The 22,434-nt window shown below is 33.0% G+C and overlaps 1 protein-coding gene across 2 annotated transcripts; it reads left to right on the plus strand.

The window, feature by feature from the left end:
* The first annotated feature begins 412 nt into the window (after positions 1-412).
* PP5.2 (protein phosphatase 5.2) lies at positions 413-20,601 on the plus strand. 2 transcript variants are annotated; one of them, XM_012229605.4, is made up of 14 exons: positions 413-572; positions 743-902; positions 1,334-1,503; positions 1,592-1,663; positions 7,893-8,043; positions 10,790-11,002; positions 11,494-11,602; positions 11,691-11,808; positions 14,165-14,312; positions 14,432-14,680; positions 15,485-15,610; positions 15,689-15,789; positions 19,918-19,992; positions 20,150-20,601. In XM_012229605.4, the coding sequence occupies exons 2-14, from the start codon at positions 824-826 to the stop codon at positions 20,207-20,209; spliced, it is 1,671 nt and encodes a 556-aa protein (XP_012084995.1). In that variant the 5' UTR covers positions 413-572; positions 743-823; the 3' UTR covers positions 20,210-20,601. The 2 variants fall into 2 exon arrangements, with proteins under 2 accessions (XP_012084995.1, XP_012084998.1); XM_012229608.4 differs by lacking the exon at positions 10,790-11,002.
* The last annotated feature ends 1,833 nt before the right edge of the window (positions 20,602-22,434 follow it).

The raw sequence follows: 22,434 nt of genomic DNA on the forward strand, positions 1-22,434 counted from the left end.
ATGTTGTTCTTTCCTTTTATTTTCCTTCTATGCAAACATAGAGTTAAAACTAACTAAGAAAAGAAAAATAATACAATCCTTCCTTATTTTCTTTCTTCTCTTATTTTCTTTACACATTCCCAAATATAGTGTAAGAAAACGCCTTCTAAAGAAAAAAAAATGGATAAGAGCTCATTCGTTTCAATTCACGTTACTTTTGGAAATTACTTTGAAAACACATTAATTTTGTAAATAAAATTTAAAGTGACATTATTCTCGTCATGTTCAGGACCCATCATGTGTGTGTACTCCTACTAAAAAAACACAAAAATTATGAAATAAAAAACAAAATACTATTATTATCATTTATCAGGTCTCACTAGACACGGCACCGTTTTCTTTATCTGCCTAAAAAGAACCCTATTCTAAAGTCTTCTACTCAGGGTCTTGCATACTACTTGCACTAAACCTCCACTCTCCTCTTGGCTCTTGCTTGTCTCCTTCGTTCCACAAACAAGAGACGCCCTAGCTGCAATCAACACTCAACAGCCCAGCCCATGACCTGATTTCTTTCTTTGATTTCATTTTCTCAGGTATCAATCAATGAATCGACAATAGAGTCTCAATCACAGCCTTTTTTTTTTTTCTTCTTTTTGCTTTACTCGCTCTTTTTTCATGTCATAATAATAATAACAATAATAATAAGTTTTCTTTTGGCTTATTAGAGAATCACTTGTATGGTTGTTGTGTTTTTGTGCAACAGAGCTATAACTATAATATCTATGGAATCTATCGTTTGTTAACATTCTACCATACTTCAAGTGAACAATAGCAACTGTTTGTTATGCCCAATATGGAATCTGAAGATTCAAAAGTTTCACGAGCTGAAGAAATCAAAGTCCTAGCCAATGAAGCTTTTAAAGGTTCGCACTTGGTGTCTTTTACGTTTTCTTGTAATATTTAATTTATTTTGCTTTTTATTGTTACTAGGGTCATGTCTGGTTTGCTTTGTGGGATTAAGAATGAAATGCAATTCTTGCAATAGGATTCTAGTTTTTTGGTCAGATGAACAAGGAATTGCCAAAATTTTTTTGATACTTTTATATTTAAGTAATATTAATTTATTGAAAATATCATCTTTAACTTTAATTGTTAATGACCCACAGATTATGTTTAATTTTTTTTTTTAAAAATATATTTGGAAGTGGATTATTTGGATTTTTAGATAAGCATTTCCATTCTGATTCCATTTCCCAGTGAACCAAACTTGCCGGAGAAGTTTTTGGTTTGGCCTGCAATTAGAAACAGTGCTGTTTCAGTGTGTTGAGCTAATTCTTATCAATTTGATTTACAGCACACAAGTATAGTCAGGCTATTGATCTATACTCACAGGCGATTGAGTTGAACAGTGAGAATGCTGTTTACTGGGCAAATCGTGCATTTGCACATACTAAATTGGAGGAGTATGGCAGTGCAATACAGGATTCTTCAAAGGCTATTGAAATTGATCCTAAATATTCAAAGGCATTCATTACTTCCCTAGTTTTTTTTGCGTGATTATGCTTTTGCATCTATGTGCATTTGTCCTCATAGTATTTTTTAATCAAAACAGGGTTATTACAGGCGGGGTGCTGCATATCTTGCTATGGGAAAATTCAAAGAAGCACTTAAGGACTTCCAACAGGTGTTTTTTATGCTTAGATCATATATCATTGTGATTTTGTTGTTTTATCTTTGTGATTTTTTTTTTTCTTCAATTATTTTGAATTTGCTCTTCCAGGACTTTTAGTGTAAGTAGCTAAACAATAGGTGTGATGCATTTTATTAGATTTGAGTTTTATCTGGTTGATGATACTGAACTTTTGCTGATTGAATTTCGAAATTCTGTATAAGCCATCTCAATTGGAGAATCACTTCACTTGTTTTGCTTACGCCTAACAAATTTTGACAGCTGCATCTTCTGACCTTCTACAAACATAAGAAAAACCGATTTAACTAGAATGTGTATAAACATGGGAAATAATTATGTATTTGGTTTGCCAATTAGAGCAGAATTTTAGAATTAAGTTGACATTCCTTGGATTATTAAAGACAAGCATGATGCATCCATTGAATTAAAAATTCACTTTTTGGAATAATTGGACAATTCAAGTTCTATAGCTAAACATCAATGGCTATTTGGGATACTGTTGTTCTTATTTTAGATTTATTAATGCTATTTTGTATTTCTATTTTTCAAATATAATTATGTATGTATTTACTCATCTATGTATCCATTATTTGGAGAAACTATGATTCATAAACATTGGTTGGTTGAAGATATGGATAAAATGAGATTATTTATAAATTGGAGGTAAGATTTTCCAATTTCATGATAATGGGATGAGTTAGAGAGTTTTGGTCTGATGGGCCGAAGTAAGGCTTATTAAGGAGAGCCTACCTCTTTTTGACCTTTCTTAGTTGGCCTAAGTGCTAATCATGAGTTCTTTTGGACCCAAGTTTTTTTTCTATTTGTTCTTAACCAAAGTAATTTTTGGACTTCACCTTCCTGGATTATGATCTTATGATCTCCTCGATTTCCTCTGTTATCGCCGTACTTCTTTCTCTTTTTTTTTTTTTTTTTTTTTTTTTTTTTTTTTTTTTTGGTGGGGGGGGGGGGGGGGTTATTTTTCCAAACCTCTCATTCTCCATACATTCTTTCTCTCTTCTTGGACTATATTACCTTGACATGGGCTTCATACATCTTCTCATATTCTTCACTTAAGTTGATTCCTTTCCTTAGAACAAATGGTTTACTATTTTATTTCGCTTAGTACACTCATGCCTTATCTTCATTCTTTCAAGGGCACCATGTAGATGCAACATTGCCTCACTATAATTACTCCTCATTATCTTTCTTTGTATTCATTGAAGTAAAGAGTAGAAGTTGCAATGTACTCAACTCAACCAAATCTCAATTCTAAATTATTTTTCATTTATAACCACTGAATATGACATTGAATCATTAAACTTCGATTTGTCACATAAAATACCCAAAGTTTAAGTTGTACAATATTAAGGTCAATATTGCTAAATTTCATTAAAAATTCATTTTTAGATTTTTATGTAATAGTATCATGTTATTAAATATGGGCCATGAAGTTTCCAATTTGGCTATCTGTCATGTCAAAAATCTAGTCAAATACGTAAATGTACTCACGATGTTTTTTACAACAAATTAAAGATGAATGATTTTTCAGTGACAAGCCGAAATTAGGTGATCATTGGCGATATTGATTTCACTAACTGTCTGGTGAAATTGTTTTAAATTAGTTGGTTGTCTCCTGAGTTAATTTTTTGAACACTACCTGTTTGGAGATTTGGTAAAAGTAAATCTTTTTTCAATTATATCCTTTCTATTAGTTATCTATTGACATATTTTTTTTTTTTGTGTCATATCACTAGAGTTCACTTATATTCTCATTGTTGAGGTATATAGTAAAGGAATTGAGTAGTGGGACAATTGGAATAGAAGAATTTGTTTTTGAGGTTAGCAGATTGACTAGAAGGATGGCTAGAAAGTTAATTACGTATTATACATCAATTGGTTGTCATTATGAGAAGATTATGCATTGCACATACACATCCTTTGGTGGGTGTTGGAGAAAGAGGAATTGATGTCAAATATATAAATGCTGTTAAAGATATGTATTAAGGTGTAATCTAGTGTAAGAATAGTGAGAGGGGATACAAAGGAGTTTCCCATAGTTGTAGGACTACCTTAGGGATCTTCCTTGAGCCCATACTTGTTTACCTTAGTTATGGATGAGCTAACTAATAGTATAGAAGATGAAGTTCTATGGTGAATTTGTGGATGATATTGTTTTAATTGAAGAAACTAGTGAAAGAGTAAGCCAAAAGTTAGAACTGCAGAGTAGTACTCTTGAGAGTAAGGATTGTAGGTTAAGAAAAAATAAGACAAAATACATGTGAACGAGTTTAGCCCCTATAAGGAGAGTGGAGGCAAGGTGAGATTGGATAGTATTGTGGTGCTTAAATGCGATAAATTTAGATATCATGTTTTTGTATTTCAGAAAGGATAGCATGATAAATGAAGGTGTAGCCCATAGAATTAGAATAAGATAGATAAAATGGAGGAATATTACAGATATGCTATACGATAGGATGATAACAAAGTGAAAGGCAAGTTCTATAGAATGGTGGTAAGACCAGTGATCTTATACGAGTGTGAATGATTGGCCCTCAAAACTCCAACAAATTCATAAGATGAATGTTGCAGAAATGTGGATATTAAGATGGATACATGATCACAAGATTGGGCAAGATTAGAAATGACCACATTTGAGAAAAGGTGCAAGTAGCATGTACTGGGGTGAAAGTTATGTCCAACATAGACTCCCATATGTCTTGGTTTCTGAGTTTGATGCATTAATGGCGGGGTAAGAGTTAGACCTAGGAGCACTTGGAGTGAAGTTGTCTTAGAAAGCCTACTACATCTTAGCATTAGTATAGATTTAGTTATGCACAGAGTGGAAATTGAAACAAAGGATCTACATAGCTGAACCAGTTAGTTTGGGATTAAGGCTCCATTCTTGTTGTAGAAGTGGAAACATACTAATATTTTTGTTTGGATTTCAAAATTATTGATGTTAGAATTTTAATCCTTTTATGTTAGCATTATTAGTACTTCTCCTATGTATTGTGTCTTTATATGCTCTGCACTTCATGTTGCTTGGGTGTGTGCCTATGCCTTGCTCCTAGGCTTTAATATCCTATTGCACTTTGATGCATCTTGCTTCATTAATAACTATGGTTATTAGTTAATATATGTTATGTTATGCTAAATTGCACTAGTGGTTAGTTAACCTAGGACAATTTTATTGTGCTCATAAAACATTGATTTGTTATGATTTTGTCACTTAAGTTAATATTTTTTGTGCTCTCATAACATTGACTTGTTATGATTTTGTCACTTAAGTTAATAATTTATACAATTTGATGACTTAAGTTTATTTTTGTTGCAATCAACTATAAGTAATCTAATTTTAATGATTAATGGAGGAAGAAAGGATACCCATTATATGCATAGAAATGTCGCGAGGTCACTAGTGGTGGATGTCACCAAAATATGAGAGAATTGAGATTGATAAGTTTTGATTTATCTTCCCTCAATTCTCACTCTTCAGTGAACTTTAGGTGGTGAGGTTGGGTAGAAAAGAAAACTGATAACCCCTTGATTCCAGTGATATCGAACATATGTTGAGTCGATACAAATTTATTGGTTGAAATTGCAAGTTACATATTTTGTTAGATATAATTGGAAGAAAATCTGTAGTTAAGTGACCAAATTGTAACAAATTGATGTTTTGTGATGATAATAGAATTTGGTCCTAAGTTAAGGGACTATTGTTATATTTATCCTATGTTATACAGAGAAAAATATATTTTATTTTATTTTATTTGTAGATATTGTGATTGATTTAGAGTTAAATCCATCATAAAATAAAAATAGAAAATGATAAAACTACTATTATTAGAAAAATAAAAATTATGAAAAAATAATGCGAAATAAAGAAAAAAAAAAATAATAAAAATAAACAGCATGATGCTAAAGTGATTAAGAAAGCAATAAATAAAAAATGGATACAAATAGTGTAAATAGAATAAGATGAAAAAAAAAATGAAAACAAGAGAAAACCAAAGCGACAGAAAAAGACTTAAAAAACATAAGGATTGATGCTAGGATTGGACCCTGGCCATCAATCTTGATATAGTATGTTAGTGGGACAGTAATTAAAACAAAACGAAAGGTGTTGCCGCTGGGTTTTTGAAACCCAACCATTTATCATTAAAATAAAGGAAACAAATAGGACATTTTTGTGTTTTCCAGATGAGAAACAATATCTTGATACAAAAGAAAACAATGAAAAACGCAAAAAAAGATTGTTTTCTAAGTATTAGTTATAATACTAGAAAACAGGAAACTAGTTTCCATTTTGATAGTTGGAAAAATATCTCATTTGAATACAACAAAATTTTTCTTGTATTCTTGGATCCAGAAAACTTGCTCTGTTTTCTACAAGTAAACAAGACCTAAACTTGCCACCATCAATTAGATGCCAAAATTACCATGATAATGGCACTCATAGGTATAACCTGGTAGTAAGTGCATATATAACTAGGACAAACCAAGTGTGCTTTGTCGTACACTTCGTAGTCATATTTCACTGGCTTATCTTTCTTTTTTTTCTCTGTATAAGTAGAATCTGGGACTAGGTTCAAATCCCCTTCTACCAATATTCAAAAAAAAAAAAAAACAACCTACCATGATAATGCATCATAAAGTTGAGGCAAAAGGTGGTTGTTTCTTGAAGAGTGGAGCTAAAATGGAGAATGACGACTGACTGATGCAGTACAAATATTCTCCATTGTCATTGATGCATGTTTGTTCTGTCCGAATCACGATCCAAAATTAAATGATGGAGAGAAGGATCCCTTCACAACTATAATTCCTCTTTTAAGCATTTTATTCACAAGGTACTTAGGTAATTTATTTTATGTTTTCCATAGGGTTGCCTAGTAATTTTCTACCTTGTTTCTCCATGGAGGGAAGCAAGCAACAAGCATAATCGCTTTTGGTTGAATTAAACAAGTCCTATTCTATGCTTAACTCACAATTAGGTACCATTCTTGAAACGAGGACAATAATGTTTACTATATTTGTTTGTTCTGATTTGACATTTGGTGAAATCTGCTTTATGGAAAGAAATATTGGTGCTTGATTGGTTGGAAAATGGTAGTCATGTCTGAAAGGGTTGTTTGTTCATTTTTATAAGGTCAGCTTGTTACTTTTTTTGGGATCTTGTTGACTGAACTTAAATGAGGTAGTTATTTCCCCCTAAAAATATTCCAACTTTCTTAGGTTTGTGCTAGGCTGCTCAGTCCACTGAAGCAGCTCAGATGGTATAGGACCTTTGGGGAACTGTGGGGTGAACTTTAGCTTCTTCTGGCCCACTGGGTTTGACTGACCTTCCTCTCTTGTTAGAAATGGCTGAAGGCATCGACGTTGTCTCTATTACGTCTGGCTTACATTCATTTGTCAGAAACGTGGAATATTTTTTATTGGCTTATTGGCCATTATAGTTTAGTTTTAAGTTTTGGTTCACCCTTTTGCAAGATTTCATTCCAGATTTTATGTGTTTAGATGATTGCTAGTTTTGATGAAATCAATGGGATAATGTAGCATTAAAATGTCAAGCCACAATAATACCATATACTGCAGGCTGCAAACATTTTGTTCAAAAATTTATTTTATTCAAAGTTCAAAGCTAGAGAAGCTGGCTTAATGTCTGTTGCTGCCATAGTATATTGTTACTTAATTATAAATTTACATTATCGAAGACGGGGTTAAGGCCCTCAAGAGGGAAAGGGATGCACTCACTGGACACAATTCGCAGAATTAGAAGCCTTTGCGCAATTTACTGAGTGAATATTGCCCAAAAGGTTGTGGCCATTAAATTTTTTTTATCTCCCAGATGGCTTAGAGCAGGGACATGAATATCTTTGTATTTCTTCTCAACAAATTGTAACCTGATGCATGATGATAGCTATATAAGGAGAAAAAAGGTTTTCCGACAGGGAAAATAGCCAAGGTACCATAGGAGGTCTCCATTAGTTTTGTAAAATTACCATATTGTTTGTATTCAGAAAATGCTTTGTATTGATACTATATATAATTTTTTTACCAGTGGCTTGCTTTTTTTTATTGTCTTGCATTGCTTGTGCTTTTTTTTGGCCGTGTATTTGGGGAACCCTTGTTTTAGCAAGATGTGAAAGTATTTTGTGTATTTCAGTCAAAAGTTATACTCTAATGTGCCAGAACATGGTTCTTATGTGTCATATGCTTAATTTAGGTCAAGAAACTCTGTCCAAATGATCCTGATGCTGCCAAGAAACTAAAAGAATGTGAGAAGGCTGTAATGAAGCTTAAGTTTGAAGAGGCAATTGCAGTACCAGAGTCTGAAAGGCGATCAGTAGCTGATTCTATTGATTTTCGCAATATAGGTATTTGTTTTCTTGAGCTTAATTTATTTTTGTCTTCAGTGTTTCTTTGGATTTTTTAAATATTTAAATATTAGTTTTAGTGTTTATACAAGACCATTTGCCAAAGCAAACTATTGGCTAGTTAGAGAGAATCAGAATATATTTTTCATCTGCTGGGGATTTGAGGTTCAAGATGCTTTAAGTAGTGTCTGAGAAATGTGGTTTCTTTGCTGAACTTAATATGAACAAACTTTTTAATAACAAATCATCAGAATAGAAGCTGTAAGATTTGTATCTGGTGTCTGAATGCAGTATACCATTAACTTTAAGTGAAAAGTAAGAACCCTTGAACCGAAGGGTCATTATCTGAAATGAAATGAAATGGGAATGTCAAAAGCTTTGTGGAGTTGAATTATTTTGTTATTTTTTACGGGCTACAGATAAAATCTTTTGATGGCTGCACAAATAGGCCAGACACACTTCGACATGCTATTCTTTTAAATGAGAGTATCTGAATTAAAATTTAACTGGTTCTCTCTATTATATTTAAATTTTTTTAAATGAAGAATTTTTATTCTGGTCGTTCTCTGTTTTGAGGTCTTAATATCCATATGCTTCTTATTGATTCTTCTGCTTTTTTGTTTTTGGATGATCTATTTACTGAAGAATTTAACCTTTGTTCATTTACTATCCGAGGATTCATTGACAAATGAATATTCTCATTTGCCTCAAGAAGTTTATTGTGTTAGTTTAAGTATTTATTGCATAATGACTCGATAAATTTGGTTTTTTTTTTTTAATTTTTATTCTAGGCATCAGAGAGCCTTTTGTTAAATTATAATAAATTCTAGTTTGACATTATAATGAATTTAGGCATTTTATTTTGTGCATGTCTTATTTATGAAACTTTATTTTATTTAAGGATATCCTGCGGTACACTATACAGAAGGCACTGTTTCACGCATTAAGAACTATTGATTGAGTATTGGAATTTCTCTTTTAGCTTCGTTTGTCCAGATCTTGATTGATTTTTTCTCTTTTCTTCTCTCCTTGGTTGCTCAGGCCTTCTAAGTCCCCAAGCCCTTTTTCTTCTGCAAATTCTAATTTCTTTTCCCTCCAATATCAGTTCTGAATTAAATTTGTCAAGCTATTTGCTGTTTGCTTGGATTGTGGATGGGTTGAAGCCTTTTGAGAAGATGAAGAGCTTGCAAGTTGGGGACCCATACTGGTTCCACTTGGTCAATTAGAGCACTTTTGGACCCATAAGTATCTTATTTATTCATAATATCTGTGTATATATCTACAATGTATTGCTTGATCCATCAAATTGAGCAAAAATAAGGTGGTATTTCTGTTGGGACAGTTATTGGATCAAGTAGTACATAACCATAGCTGGTTGTCTTCTTTCCAAACTCACCTTCACTCTAGAATGTTTTTTTAGGACAAATAACATCATAAAAAGGTGAGAAAACAATACCTCTTGCTTGGAAAAAGATATGAAAAAGGGAAATGACATCATATCCTTAGTTGTGGGAGAGAGAGAGTTGTCCCATTTGTTTTTTTGCTCTTAGTAAGAGACACAAATAGGAAGTTTAGTATCCCACATGCCTGTGTAGCCAGAAGCCTGAGCATTCGTATCTTCGCCTGTAAGAGATATTAATACTGTAAATAGATTGAAAATGAGAAATAAAAGACTTCCATATTCAATCTACCCAATGCTTAAGCTTACCTTTCTTATATTAGGCAAATAACTCGCTTTGGAAAGATAAATAATAGGAGAAAGAGGATTGCTTGCCATAAGCCTCTAGTGGCTGAAAAATATCTTACTGGTGAGCCATTTATGCTGGCATATTATCTGGTTGAAGTTATACACTTCCTCATCAATTTCTCCAATTAACTCTGAAGTTCGTCCCTGTGAAAACATATATCATAATGGTCTGCATTTCCAATTTACAATAGCATTGAATTCCCCTTTCACATTAAGAAAAAAATGAGAGTTTGTATTCATTTCTCAAAGCACACTAACTTGTGATCATTGAACTCTGGTGGTTGTTTGACAGATTGTGTGAGGAGTTATATGTGAAGACTGACATACTAGGTCAAATTTCACTGTGAATGAACTTAAATTACTGCAAGCGCTTGAGCCAGCTATTTGTAAACACTATCCACAAGGCTAATGAGCTTTATGGTCTAAAAAAGTCAAATGCAAACCAGAAACAAATTCTTTATTCCCAAAAGTTCTTTGAATAATATCAAACTATCTTCTGTTGTGACATCTGAATAGCTCTAAACATGGTCATGCTATTAGGAATTAGGACATGGGCTTTGTCTCTGTTTCGAGTGCCCCATTTCCCTCATTATCGTTTCCTTCATTTTAAAATTTGCAGGGGGTTTGTTAGTTACTATTGGTGGTGGTTTCACTCTAATTTTGGTGAATCAGATTCTTTGGGCACCAATCCTCTGTGGTCTCTCTATTGCGGGTCTCTTTGAGCATGATGATTCTTGTTCTTTTCAAAGTGTCTTCATAAGTTTGCATGCAATCCATATGATTTTTGATACTCCATCTGCGTGTTAAATGCAGAATGTCTGAGTGTTGACCAATACTGGTATAGTTTTGAATTTTGGAGCAAGTCCTAGATATAAATTTGTATATGCCTAGTTTGCCACTGCGCCTTATACCATTATGTTCATATTTTTTTCTGTTTGTCTCTTAATAAAAAAATATACTCATGGTGAGTATTAATTGTACTCTGCATTATCATAATAGGGACTGGCCCCAGTTCATCATCTGTGCCCACCCAAGTGGCCATAGCACCAGTAGCAGCAGCAATTGTGGCAGCAGCTGTATTCTTGGTAGGAAGGGAAACAGCCGCAATGGTGGTGGCAGTACTGATGGTGATACTGGTGGTCTTAGGGGCATGTTGGTGGGGTGACTGGATGGGTAGTGGTGTCTTTACCAAGAGACAAATACTTGACCTAGGTTTGAGCTGAGGGTTACTAAAGTGTTCCGGTCACAATTTAGTCTTATAATCTAGCTGTTTTTTAAACATTCAATTTTTTGGCTAATCAAAGAAAAATGAAGAAAAAGCATTTGCCTTTATTTGGAATGTCTTCTGAAAAGCTCTGTTGGCACAATGTGAATGCATATCTATCATATTCGGGATCAATTATGAAACAAAAAGACTACAAATGAAAATTAGTAGATGTTAATGGATAAAGAGAGAGAAAGGATGTGGAATTCTAGAAACTATCTGAGATCTTGATGTTAATGTTTTGTCAAAAACCTCAGAGGGGAATGTGTTTGCATGACACTTGTATTTTGATGCTTCATTAATGTATTGATGGCTTATTCTTCTGTATCTCTCTCTCTCTCTCTCTCTTTCTCCTGGTGTCCCTTTCTTTGCATATTAGTTATTTATTTTTAAATAATATTTTATTTGCACTGAAATTGCTTTTCTGTTTCCATGCTAGATGTGGAGCCACACTACTTGGGTGCAAGGATAGAGGGAGACACTGTTACTTTAGATTTTGTCAAGAAAATGATGGAAGACTTCAAGAATCAGAAGTGCTTGCATAAAAGGTATGATTAGCAGAGATAATTATGAATTTAGTTTATGCAATAAGGTGAATCTAATGCTTTTACTTTAAACCTTGTGGCAATGCCTCAGATATGCGTTCCAGATAGTGTTACAGACAAGAGAAATGTTACGAGCTATGCCCTCTTTAGTGGATATAAATGTCCCTGATGGGAAGCATTTCACTGTTTGTGGTGACGTTCATGGTCAGGTAATCGCATTACTTAAGCATTTTGAGGCCAGAATGTGCTTGCTTTTACATGCAATTGCTGAATTGGACCTCCAAACTCCATGTGGTGGTTAGTTACATGCTGAAGTTATCTACTGTGTCTGCATTGTAATAGAAGTATGAATATGCATTTAATGAACAAACAGAAGCTTTACCCAAAGGTTGCTAAATTGTTAGAATAACAATAAATAATAGTTATTTGAATTGTTGAAGGATAAGATAACTACAAACAACCTGTAAAGTATTCAAGTGAGAAGGAAAACTGGGAGGGAGAGGGCGTATTTCATTTTTATGTATAAAAATGCCATAAATCTTACAATCCTTAAATGAAGAGGATTATCCTACAAAACCTTCAAGAATCTCTTTAATAAAATTTTATTCTGCCTTTTTTAGTTGTATCAGTCTCTGACTTTATATGCTTTAATTTTCTGGTGTCATTTTGGTATTAGAGCCAAAGGATCCTAGCTTTTAGCAAGTTTTGTTGCTGTCAGTGGAAGAGCATATAGAGATACAATTTGGTATGGTTAATGTGATTAGGGTGATTTGGCTAAGGATGAAATGGAAATTTCTTTTGTTTCTGCTCAAAATAAGAGATGGGCATGAATTAATTGTAACCACTACATCTTGTGGTTTGATGTTTATGGCATTCATTTTTATATTTTGAATTTGGAAAATAAAATATGAATTATCAATATTGTAATGTAATCTATCAGATAATCTCTTGTTACTCTTCTGTCTTGTTACATTTATTCAGTTCTGTCATAACTTTATTATGTTATCTTTCTCGGCCGAATACATCAATTGCCCCCTAAACTTACACATAAAAGTCTTCTGGCCTCTTATACTTTAGAAATGACCTTTGTGGCTCCCTAAACTTATTTTTTTGTAATTTATGCACGCCTGGCCACGTTAAAAAATGGGATGTGAAATACATGCGTGAAATGAGCGAGTTGGTCACATAAGAGCATCTTACGTGGCAACCTACTGCTTTTTCTCTTCCTCGATTAAATCCCACTTCCTTTTCTTCAATCCCAAATACCCATCTCGTTCAAAACTTCAAAGTTTCATTTTGAACAATAGTAATGGCACTGCCAAACCCAAAACCAGTATGAAGAAAAGGAAAATTCCTAAAAAAATCTTTTGTTATGCCACAAAATTGAGACTCAAAATTGAGTAACACATCCTCAAGGCTTTGTCGTCTTTCTCGTACATTACCGCCTGCTGCAAAGCTTCCTCCTTAACTGAGGTATGGCGAGTGCCCATACTGGTTTTTGAGAGCCCGAAATAAAGCCTTGACACAAATCGGGTGGAGTGGTGACTTGTGAAATTATCTGTGAGCTCAGATTTTGAGGATTGTAGACAGGAGAAAGAAGGAAGTTTGGGATTTTGGGTGGACGGTGGTGATGGCAGAAGCCCCTGCCTTTGTTACATTGCGAGGCGAGAAGAGAGAGGATGTTTAGCAAGAGAGACATTTTGGTTAGTCCAATGAGGTTAGGATCGTGGTGGCGGCTTTGATGGTGGTTTTGTAAATGGTTTTGTGGATAAGGGTGGTTTTGATGATGGGTTTTGGTTGCAGTGATAGGTGGCGTTGAGGCCATTCAATTTCTCAATAAAGTTACGATTGCCAATAATTTGAGTTAGAGAGAGAAAATCTAAACCCATTAAAGTGACATGGCATTCAGCATGGCACCATAATTGCCATCTGTATTGCCGTTAACCCACGTCACCGCAACTTAATATTTTTCGCTCGGTTTAGGTGTGTATGGTTTACAAAAAGTAAAAATACAGGGGGCCACAACGTCATTTTGAAAGTAAAGGGGGTCATAAGACTTTTTGGTGCAAGTTGAGTCATATTCATATTCCTATTTAAAAACTCCCCGTAATGCTTGTATTCCCTTACTGAACGGAAGGAACGGTTCCCCTACTCGCTTGCTAATGGACTATAGCCGGAACGAAGGCACGGATTATATACCAAGTCTTTCCTATTCTCCTAGTCTCGCAGTTGTCCGCTCCTTAGCTTTGGTTTTAGCCCCTTTCTCTAATACCATACCTTTTGTAGGCTTGCAAAGCATAGGCTAGACAAGCTTCAATCAGGCAATTTTTGTATTTGGCCTATCTTTCTCCAATGTGTTTTAATGATGAAATGTTTTTCTTTCAATTTATCTCAATGCATATTGTTATCTTGCTTTCTTACACTTTATTGGTAGCTACATTGTTTTATTTGTTGCATGTTAGTTGAAAAATATCTTCTTGTTCCAAACTGTTTAGTATTGATTAACTTTTCTTCTTTTTCTACTTCAATTATACGTGATTCACTCTTGTTTTATTATGCTTGCAGTTCTATGATCTGTTAAACATTTTCGAGCTGAATGGTCTTCCTTCCGAAGAAAACCCATATCTGTTCAATGGTGATTTTGTGGATAGAGGATCATTTTCTGTGGAGGTCATCCTCACATTGTTTGCATTTAAGTGCATGTGTCCATCAGGTGTGCCTTATTGTTTCTTCGGATTGCTGAATAATTTTTTCATTGATCTCTTTCTGAAGATATAGAAGAGTCTGAACAAGATATATTCCTTTTCTTTTTTTCATTTTTCAATTTTTCAGCCATATATCTTTCTAGAGGAAACCATGAAAGCAAGAGTATGAACAAGATATATGGTTTTGAGGGCGAGGTGCGATCCAAATTGAATGAGACATTTGTGGAACTCTTTGCAGAAGTCTTTTGCTGTTTACCTTTGGCTCATGTGATAAATGAGAAGGTATTTGTAGTTCATGGTGGTCTTTTTAGTGTTGATGGCGTGAAACTATCCGACATTAGGGCAATTGATCGGTTTTGTGAGCCACCTGAGGAAGGTATGCTGTGCATTTTTTGTTTTCTTAAATTAAATTTATAATTTTTTGTGTTCATTGGATCCTTCTGCCAGTAGTATCATTGTCTTGGTATGTACCATTTCTGGTGGCAGTTACATGAAGCCAGTTGTCTCAAGTTTCTAGTTTCTGATTAATGATATGCACATCTGTTGTGATAATTGAGTTTCTAGTTTTTGGTTTTTTATTGTTCAAAACTGAATTTTCATCATGTTTATAAGAATAATTCCCCTGGATTGATGTGATACTTTTTGTTCTTTTTCTCTCACTGCACATTTGTCCAGAGAGTGTATATGGATTCAAATAATAGTAGTTTTCGTTAACTTCTATCTGTAAAGTCCTACGATGGCTTATCTTGCTGAGCTTATAAGTTTTATCAGCATATCATGTTAACAAAGCAAGTTAAACATAAGAACTATACGATGCCCTTTTTTGTGCTGTTTCTTGATACTACTTCTATACTCTTTGGGGGAAAGCGTACAGATAATCTTAATATTTTCTCATCTTTTCCTTATTATGGTAAGTTATCATTTTAAATTGCTAACAAGATTTTTTCTTTTCCAGCCTCCTTTGGAGTATTTTATCTTTGTCGCAAGAAAATGTTCACTGGAATGACATGTATTATTGTTGTCATCAATTTTAACTTCAAGAGTCATTCCATTTTTTTTTTATCAATTCTCTACACGCTATGCAGCATGATGAATATATGTATGTTTGTGAGTAGGAATACATGGCTATTTTTCTTAATGACTCATAAAATTGTTTCTGATATTTCATTTTCTATGTCAGGTTTGATGTGTGAATTGCTGTGGAGTGACCCACAGCCTTTGCCTGGAAGAGGTCCTAGCAAGCGAGGTGTAGGCCTTTCTTTTGGTGGAGATGTGACAAAAAGATTTTTGCAAGAAAATAATCTAGGTAAATACCAGGCATCAATATTTTTCTTGGTTCTATATTGGTCTTTTCTGATGCATTACTCAATTATGTAACTGGCAGATTTAGTTGTGCGGTCTCACGAAGTAAAAGAAGAAGGTTATGAGATTGAGCATGATGGTAAACTTATTACTGTTTTCTCTGCTCCAAATTATTGTGATCAGGTAATCAAACTTTTACACTGCTTTTAAATGTGCTACAGCTAGATGTGCAAGTTTTGCTGGTTGATTATGAATTTGGATTTACAAGTGTTTTTGGACTTGATACGATAGTGGAACAAATAGCTATTCATATATCCATGTTGCTAATTGGTTACTGTCAAGAGCAATGTTACCTAGAATGTAGAATCCATGGTGTGTTGCACGGGAACATGGTAGTTCCTGGTACAACTGTCCAAGTGGGTAGGTTTAGTTGGATCATCTTCTTCTTGGAAGTTAAAAGTTAGTAAAACTGTAGAGAAAAAAAGAATTATATTTAATTTTTTATCCGAAATTTGCAACAGTTGAAATGAGAATGAAAGAGCTTGGTGGAAGCCAAGCCTGACAGTAATTTTCAGTTATGTACTAGGTTATCTGATTTTAACCATTCTTAAGAGATGCCTGTGTCCTCATTATATGCCTATTTTATCTCCTTGATATCCAAGTCCATCTTTCTCCAAAAGACAACATTTCTTTCTTCAACGAATCTGCTTCTCTCACCCTCTCTCTCTCAGATACATGCGCGCGCACACACAAAGCAGGATGGAATTATTTGATGTTTTAGAGCTTGAACACATCACATTGGGGAAGGTGTGATTTAGATCGCAGCTTTTCAGCTTGAAAAATAAGGAAGATTCAGGGGTTTTTGCTAGGGGATTTGGACGGTATGAAATGAAATGACCCTCATTTCAATTCTGTTCCAAAATATTTTGGAATTTGAAATTGCATTCTATTCCATTCCAAATATTTTTTGGAATTTAAAATTTTATTCCATACCATTCCATTGAAATTCGGTTTGGAATTCGATAGTTTTAAATTTCTTAACCAAATGCAAATCTAACATATTATGACATTTTTTAAGATGTAAATTTTTAACTTTAACAAGGACTAATCACCATATTTTTATATATACATACTAAAAAGACATAATTAAATTTTAAAAATAATAAATTAATATAACATATAATTGAAAATCAAAATATTTAGTCTTACATATTTATAGATAGTAAATATACTTCACTTTTTAACATTTAATAATTCAGTTCATATAACTAACAGTTGAATATTTCATAATAATAATATTATTATAAAATCAACAAAAGATAATACCATTCATATTAGGATGTATCAATATATGTAGTCACCAAATCCATTAAAAAGTGCTAAATCCACAATATATATATATATACATTATGAGTCTAAGTATACTAAAATATTTCAAACAATATAATCTAATAAAAAGTAAGACATCATAACATAGAATCGTAATTTTCAACCCAAGAAAGTATATATGAGTGTTCAAGTACATGGTATATATTAATTACTGATTAGGGTTAGGGTTAAGATATTCTAGTAAACTACGTAGTTTTAGAATTAAATAGAAGTTTTCTTAAAAAATATGAAGAATTAAAGATATTTTATTCTAATCTTTAATTTAATATTTTATTTTAAAATATATAATTATAAATTAAAGAATAATAAAATAAAAATTCGGTATATGGATTGGAATATGAAATTTTATTTTTAGTTTCCGTTCCATATTCCATATATCAATATTTTAAAAAATGCATTCCATTTTAAATTTTGTATTTCAAAATTGCATTCCAAATTAACATTTGGTTTGGAATTTCGATTTGGATAGGAATATTCCGATCCAAGTTACACCCCTAGTTTTGTGCTGAACTCCTGTAGCATTATTGCTGAAGCAAACTTGCAGGATTCTTAAAAAACTTCCCTTGGTAGATTATATGTAGAAGACGGGCCACCTGCAAAAGTTCTTTTTTCCTTGGGAAGCTACCTGTGATGTGAGTTCAAAATTGACAGCCTCCAAAAAGAAATAAGAAAATGTTGGTTATCAAATGCTTCAATTGTAAGCCGGTTGAATTGGTTTAACCACAAATCAGCCTAATTGCAGTCTGTTCATACCATATAACCTGGAATAGAAAGGAACTGGCCCGGTTATCACCAAACTGGTTGACCTGAAACTGGTCCAGCAGGCAGACTGCTTTACATTTTAGGTGTTTCAGCTTTTTTAATTGGGGTAAAAAATGAGGCATTAGGGTTTGGACCTATAATTTTAAATCCTATGAAATTCATTGTATCCAAATCTGATTGAACGATATTTTAATAAATTGCTTATATATTTTCTTTTTTCAATTTATTTGTGGTTTTGAAAATTATTTTGCATGTTTATATAATTTAAAATATTAGTTTAATTTAATTTTGGTTTAACAGTGGTTATACACCGGTTAAACCTCTTACCTTGTCAGCCTGTGTTTGAAAACCTCGGGTTGAGTCTGAATTGGACTGGTTAAAATTTGGGTCTACTGGACTGACCCAATCCGGCTTTATTGGGTTTTATGCATAATTAAGTCGGTTTCAAATCATCTAAACACCTAAAGTTCATATTTTGGCTGGTTGAGTTTTTTAATTATAATATCGAAAACTATTTATTTTATTTGATTCAAATTAACATTAGAATTTAGAGAGCAAAACCAAAAACTTGAGAAATCACATAGGAAACCAGAAGGGATCTTGATGCATGGCAGTATCAAGATTTGCTGGCAACACCAACTGATACAAGGCACCGACTTGAAAATTAGGCTAGATTGAATCTCAATTTGAAATATCATTGAATGCTTTCTGGCTCGGAGTTGGCTATTGTCTGTTTTAGAAAAAGAGAGAAAGGGAGTTTGTGCAGAAAGTCAAAGAGAAGAAGTGGATCGCTCTAAAGGGATATAGATAGGGGTCTTTTTGATTATGAGGGAAGAAAGTATTTTTTGTGTGAGATGATTGAGATTGTGTTGTGTGTATCAAGGTCTGTCTGTGAATAACAGGTTTGTGTTTCAGACAGAACCAACTCAACCTGCACTAACTGGATCAAACTTAATTAGGCAAGTTCCTCAACTAACTGTTAGATCGTGTTTGGTTTAATCATTTTTGGGTAAAATAAATCTGGGTTCTTAAAGCATATCCTAATTAACCTTCATCCCCCTACTTTTTAGAAATAACTATGATGTCCTATCTTTTGCTTCTGCCAAATCATCGGGTCCTCCAGTCCGAAAAGGTCCTTTTAGTTAGGGACCCAACAGTGAGACAGAAACAAAAGGTTAGAGATGCCATGGGTATTTCTTGAAAGTAGAGAAAACGAAAGTCTTAGTTAGGATATAATTTAGGGACCTAACTATATTTTACCCTTAATTTTTTGGCTAAAACTGGGTCTGGTAGGAATTCGATATGAATATGGCCCAACCTGGTTTGGAAAGCACTAGTCTGTCATTTGCTCCTGCTTTCTGAGTGGACTTGAGTTATAAGAACATGCATATCCAATGGTGAGAAATATGTGGGTTTAGCAAAAATCAATTCAGATTGCTGTCTGCATAGACTGGTATATAACTACATAAAATCTTAATAATGACAGGGAACACCTTACTTTGCCCCTTTAAGCATTTTGCGCAGTTCTGATAAAAAGTAATAGGACTTTTGAAGAAGAGGTGAAAATGGGTGTTTATGCATGGATTAGTAAATTTTCATTTTTGGCTTTTGGGAATATGCTAGTGTTGATCATCCTGCTCTGTTGGGAGCCGTAGATTTCATATCTCCTATCTATCAGCATGGATGAGAGAATAGAATGGAAGGATCCCCTTAATTGCCTAAAAGTAAAAGAATCTACCGCTATAGTCTATAGTGTATCAAATTAATTGTTTCATTAATGCAAATTCAAGCAGTTCAATTTTCAATTTGAAATGAAAAAGGATTCTCCATTGATGGCAATTGATTATCTGTTAAGCAAGGTAAAGCTCATTTAAATCAAAACTTAAAAGGCCCAAAAGTTTGTGCCCCTACTCTTACAAGAGTATACTGACTACGTCAACTAATTAGCTAATCCTTGTGATTAATTAAATGCTGTTACTGTATAGATAGACACTTGGTTCATTTTTCTGTTAAATTACTGATATTTACTCCTATATCTTTTATTTAGTTACTAAACTGTACTCTTTTTATCTTTTATGTAGAAATTACTGACACTTGGTTCAATGCTGTTAGTTTATGGGAATATTATGTTAATTGTTTCTTGTATATTGCACTTTTCAGATGGGTAACAAGGGTGCTTTTATCCGATTTGAAGCCCCTGAGTTGAAGCCAAATATAGTAACTTTCTCAGCAGTGGTCAGTAGTTTCCTACTCTTGGCAAATTCTTTTGTTCGTTTTCGCTTTTTCTCGTTTTGGGAGAGGGGTTGGTTCGATTTTATAAAATTCATAGGTTTGCGGAATGTGAAAATGATGTGAATTTATGTTTTTCTTCTCTTTTCAATTCAATCTGTAGCCTCATCCCGACGTTAAGCCAATGGCATATGCGAACAATTTCCTCCGAATGTTCTCGTAGTTAGTACACCTGACTGGAATGGCCAAATCTTGTATTATTCTTTGCCATAAGATATACTCTACTGCCAAATTGCAAGTTGTTTCAGAAGGCAGCTGGAGATACACAGTACGCATCGACAAATTCAGCATTGTAAGTTTGTGATATTCTTTGAGCAACTCCTATTTCCCAGACATCAATGTTAAATTTTCGTTCCGAGCTCAGTCTAGTAGGTCCAAAAACAAACTGGCATGAATATTTGTGCCTTGTAAAATTTGACATTCCTCTGTTATTTAGTTCATTGTCTTTATGTTTATTTACTCTTTAAAATTATGTTTGTTGATTAGACCTTGTATGGCTTATGTCAACAATGTAGTTTTTGATTGGTTGGCAATGATGGATTTTGCTAATGATAATCACTTTGTGAATAAGGAAATAAATGAAAGAACTCTAATTAAAAAAAAAAAATGCTGTTACTATTAATTTGTGCGACAAATTCAATCCAATAGTTGAATTACTATTTATGAACTATTTGTATTTAAATATACTAGTCAAGATTTCAGTTTTCTAAATTTAATTATATCGTTTTTCAATTTTGCCGCGGTTATTTTATTTAGTCATTCTGATAGATTCACTATAAGTAGTTTGATGGCTATAAAATCAAGGAATTGCTTTTTTTTTTTTTTTTTTTTATAATCTGTCTTAGTTTAAGTTTTATTTATCTGTTATAAATATTGAAAATATAAATAATATAAATAATATAGAAAGGGTAAAGAGAGAAATTTCTTGTATTAGAATCTTAGTTACGTGATCCAAAGGACTAACGAACCACTTATAGATACAAAATATAATTCAAAAGACATAATTTAATGCATTAAAGGATATAATTCTTCATCCTACAGGGCATAATCTTACAAACTAAATGATATAACTATTCATTCTAAAGGATATAACATTTTATTTCAAAGGACATAATTTTTGGAGAAATAAATAATTTCTTTAATAAACTTAATGTACATTCGTTATATTGTATAGTTTTATAACACACTCTCTTATATATCCATTACACAGAGAATATGCATCCAATGGGAAAAAAAGATACTTATTGAAGGAAAAAGATTATAATAGACTTTATGTTTTAAAAATTTATTTCTCCCCCTAATGAATACATTACTAGTCTTTTCCTTTAGTGTATCATTTCTTTAAAGAATATAATATATTTTAATATTATCTCCTACAATATTATGGAGCTTGTTTTCTATGCAAGCAGACGGTATATACTTGTATATATCAAAATATCAATTTCAGTCAGACATATTACTTGCTTCATAAATAGTGACGTCTTTCGTAAATAAAGAAATGTAAATCATATATAAATCATTATGGGTATAATGATGCTTCAGATATATACTCAGTATGGTACTCAGATATATACTTGTAATAGTAACTTGTTCTTTCACATACTTTTTACATTACTCATGCATTTATAAAGAAAAATAATGATATATTTGACTAGCAATTAATGGAAAAGTAAGACAATAATGACATTTAACTAGCAATTAATGAGAAAGTAAATAAAATGGTTAATTAGTATAAAAGAGCAATTAATCGAAAAGTAAGACAATAAATGACATATTTAACTAGCAATTAATGGAAAAGTAAATAAAATGGTTAATTAGTATAAAAGAGATAAAACAATGAGACCTATATGATCAAATTTTTGAAAGACATTTTAATTATTGTGTGTATCCAGGTACAATTGAATGATTAACAAAGTCTTCAAACATGACTTAACATCGACAATGAAAAATGTTATCACTATATTTTATCACTTTTCTCTCCAATGTTGAGAGTTTCTTCTTCTTGTTTCAGTTAACAAGTTTCTCTTCTCTACTTATTTTCACTTTCTCTTCCTTCTCTTTTCTATCTATTTTTTCTCTTCTTTCTTGTGGAGACATGGAGTGAGGCGGATAGCTTGGTTGTTGAAGTTTATGCTAGGCTAAATTCGGAGGAAGGGAGTCGTCATATGGAGTATGTTGAAGAAGATACAAATGCAAAACAACAAGATCATGGAATTTATTGAAAACACTGTGTGGTACAATGGCTATTGACTGACAAATCCATAAATTTCATGGCTTTTAAATAGATAATGGGAAGTGTGTGGCGGCCGATAAAGGGTCTCATTATCAAGGAATTGGGAAACCATGCTTATATTTTCAAATTCTTCCACGACTTAGATGTAGAGCGAG

This window comes from Jatropha curcas, chromosome 4 (genome assembly GCF_041381405.1).
Source record: "Jatropha curcas cultivar XTBG-Jc1 chromosome 4, XTBG_Jcur_1.0, whole genome shotgun sequence".
Lineage (NCBI taxonomy): Eukaryota > Viridiplantae > Streptophyta > Magnoliopsida > Malpighiales > Euphorbiaceae > Jatropha > Jatropha curcas.

Coding starts and splice junctions, on each gene's coding strand:
- PP5.2 (XM_012229605.4), top strand. CDS start 824: ATGCCCAATATGGAATCTGAAGATTCAAAAGTTTCACGAGCTGAAGAA. Junction 15,790..19,917: donor CTCCAAATTATTGTGATCAG/GTAATCAAACTT, acceptor TGCACTTTTCAG/ATGGGTAACAAGGGTGCTTT. Junction 19,993..20,149: donor TAGTAACTTTCTCAGCAGTG/GTCAGTAGTTTC, acceptor TTCAATCTGTAG/CCTCATCCCGACGTTAAGCC.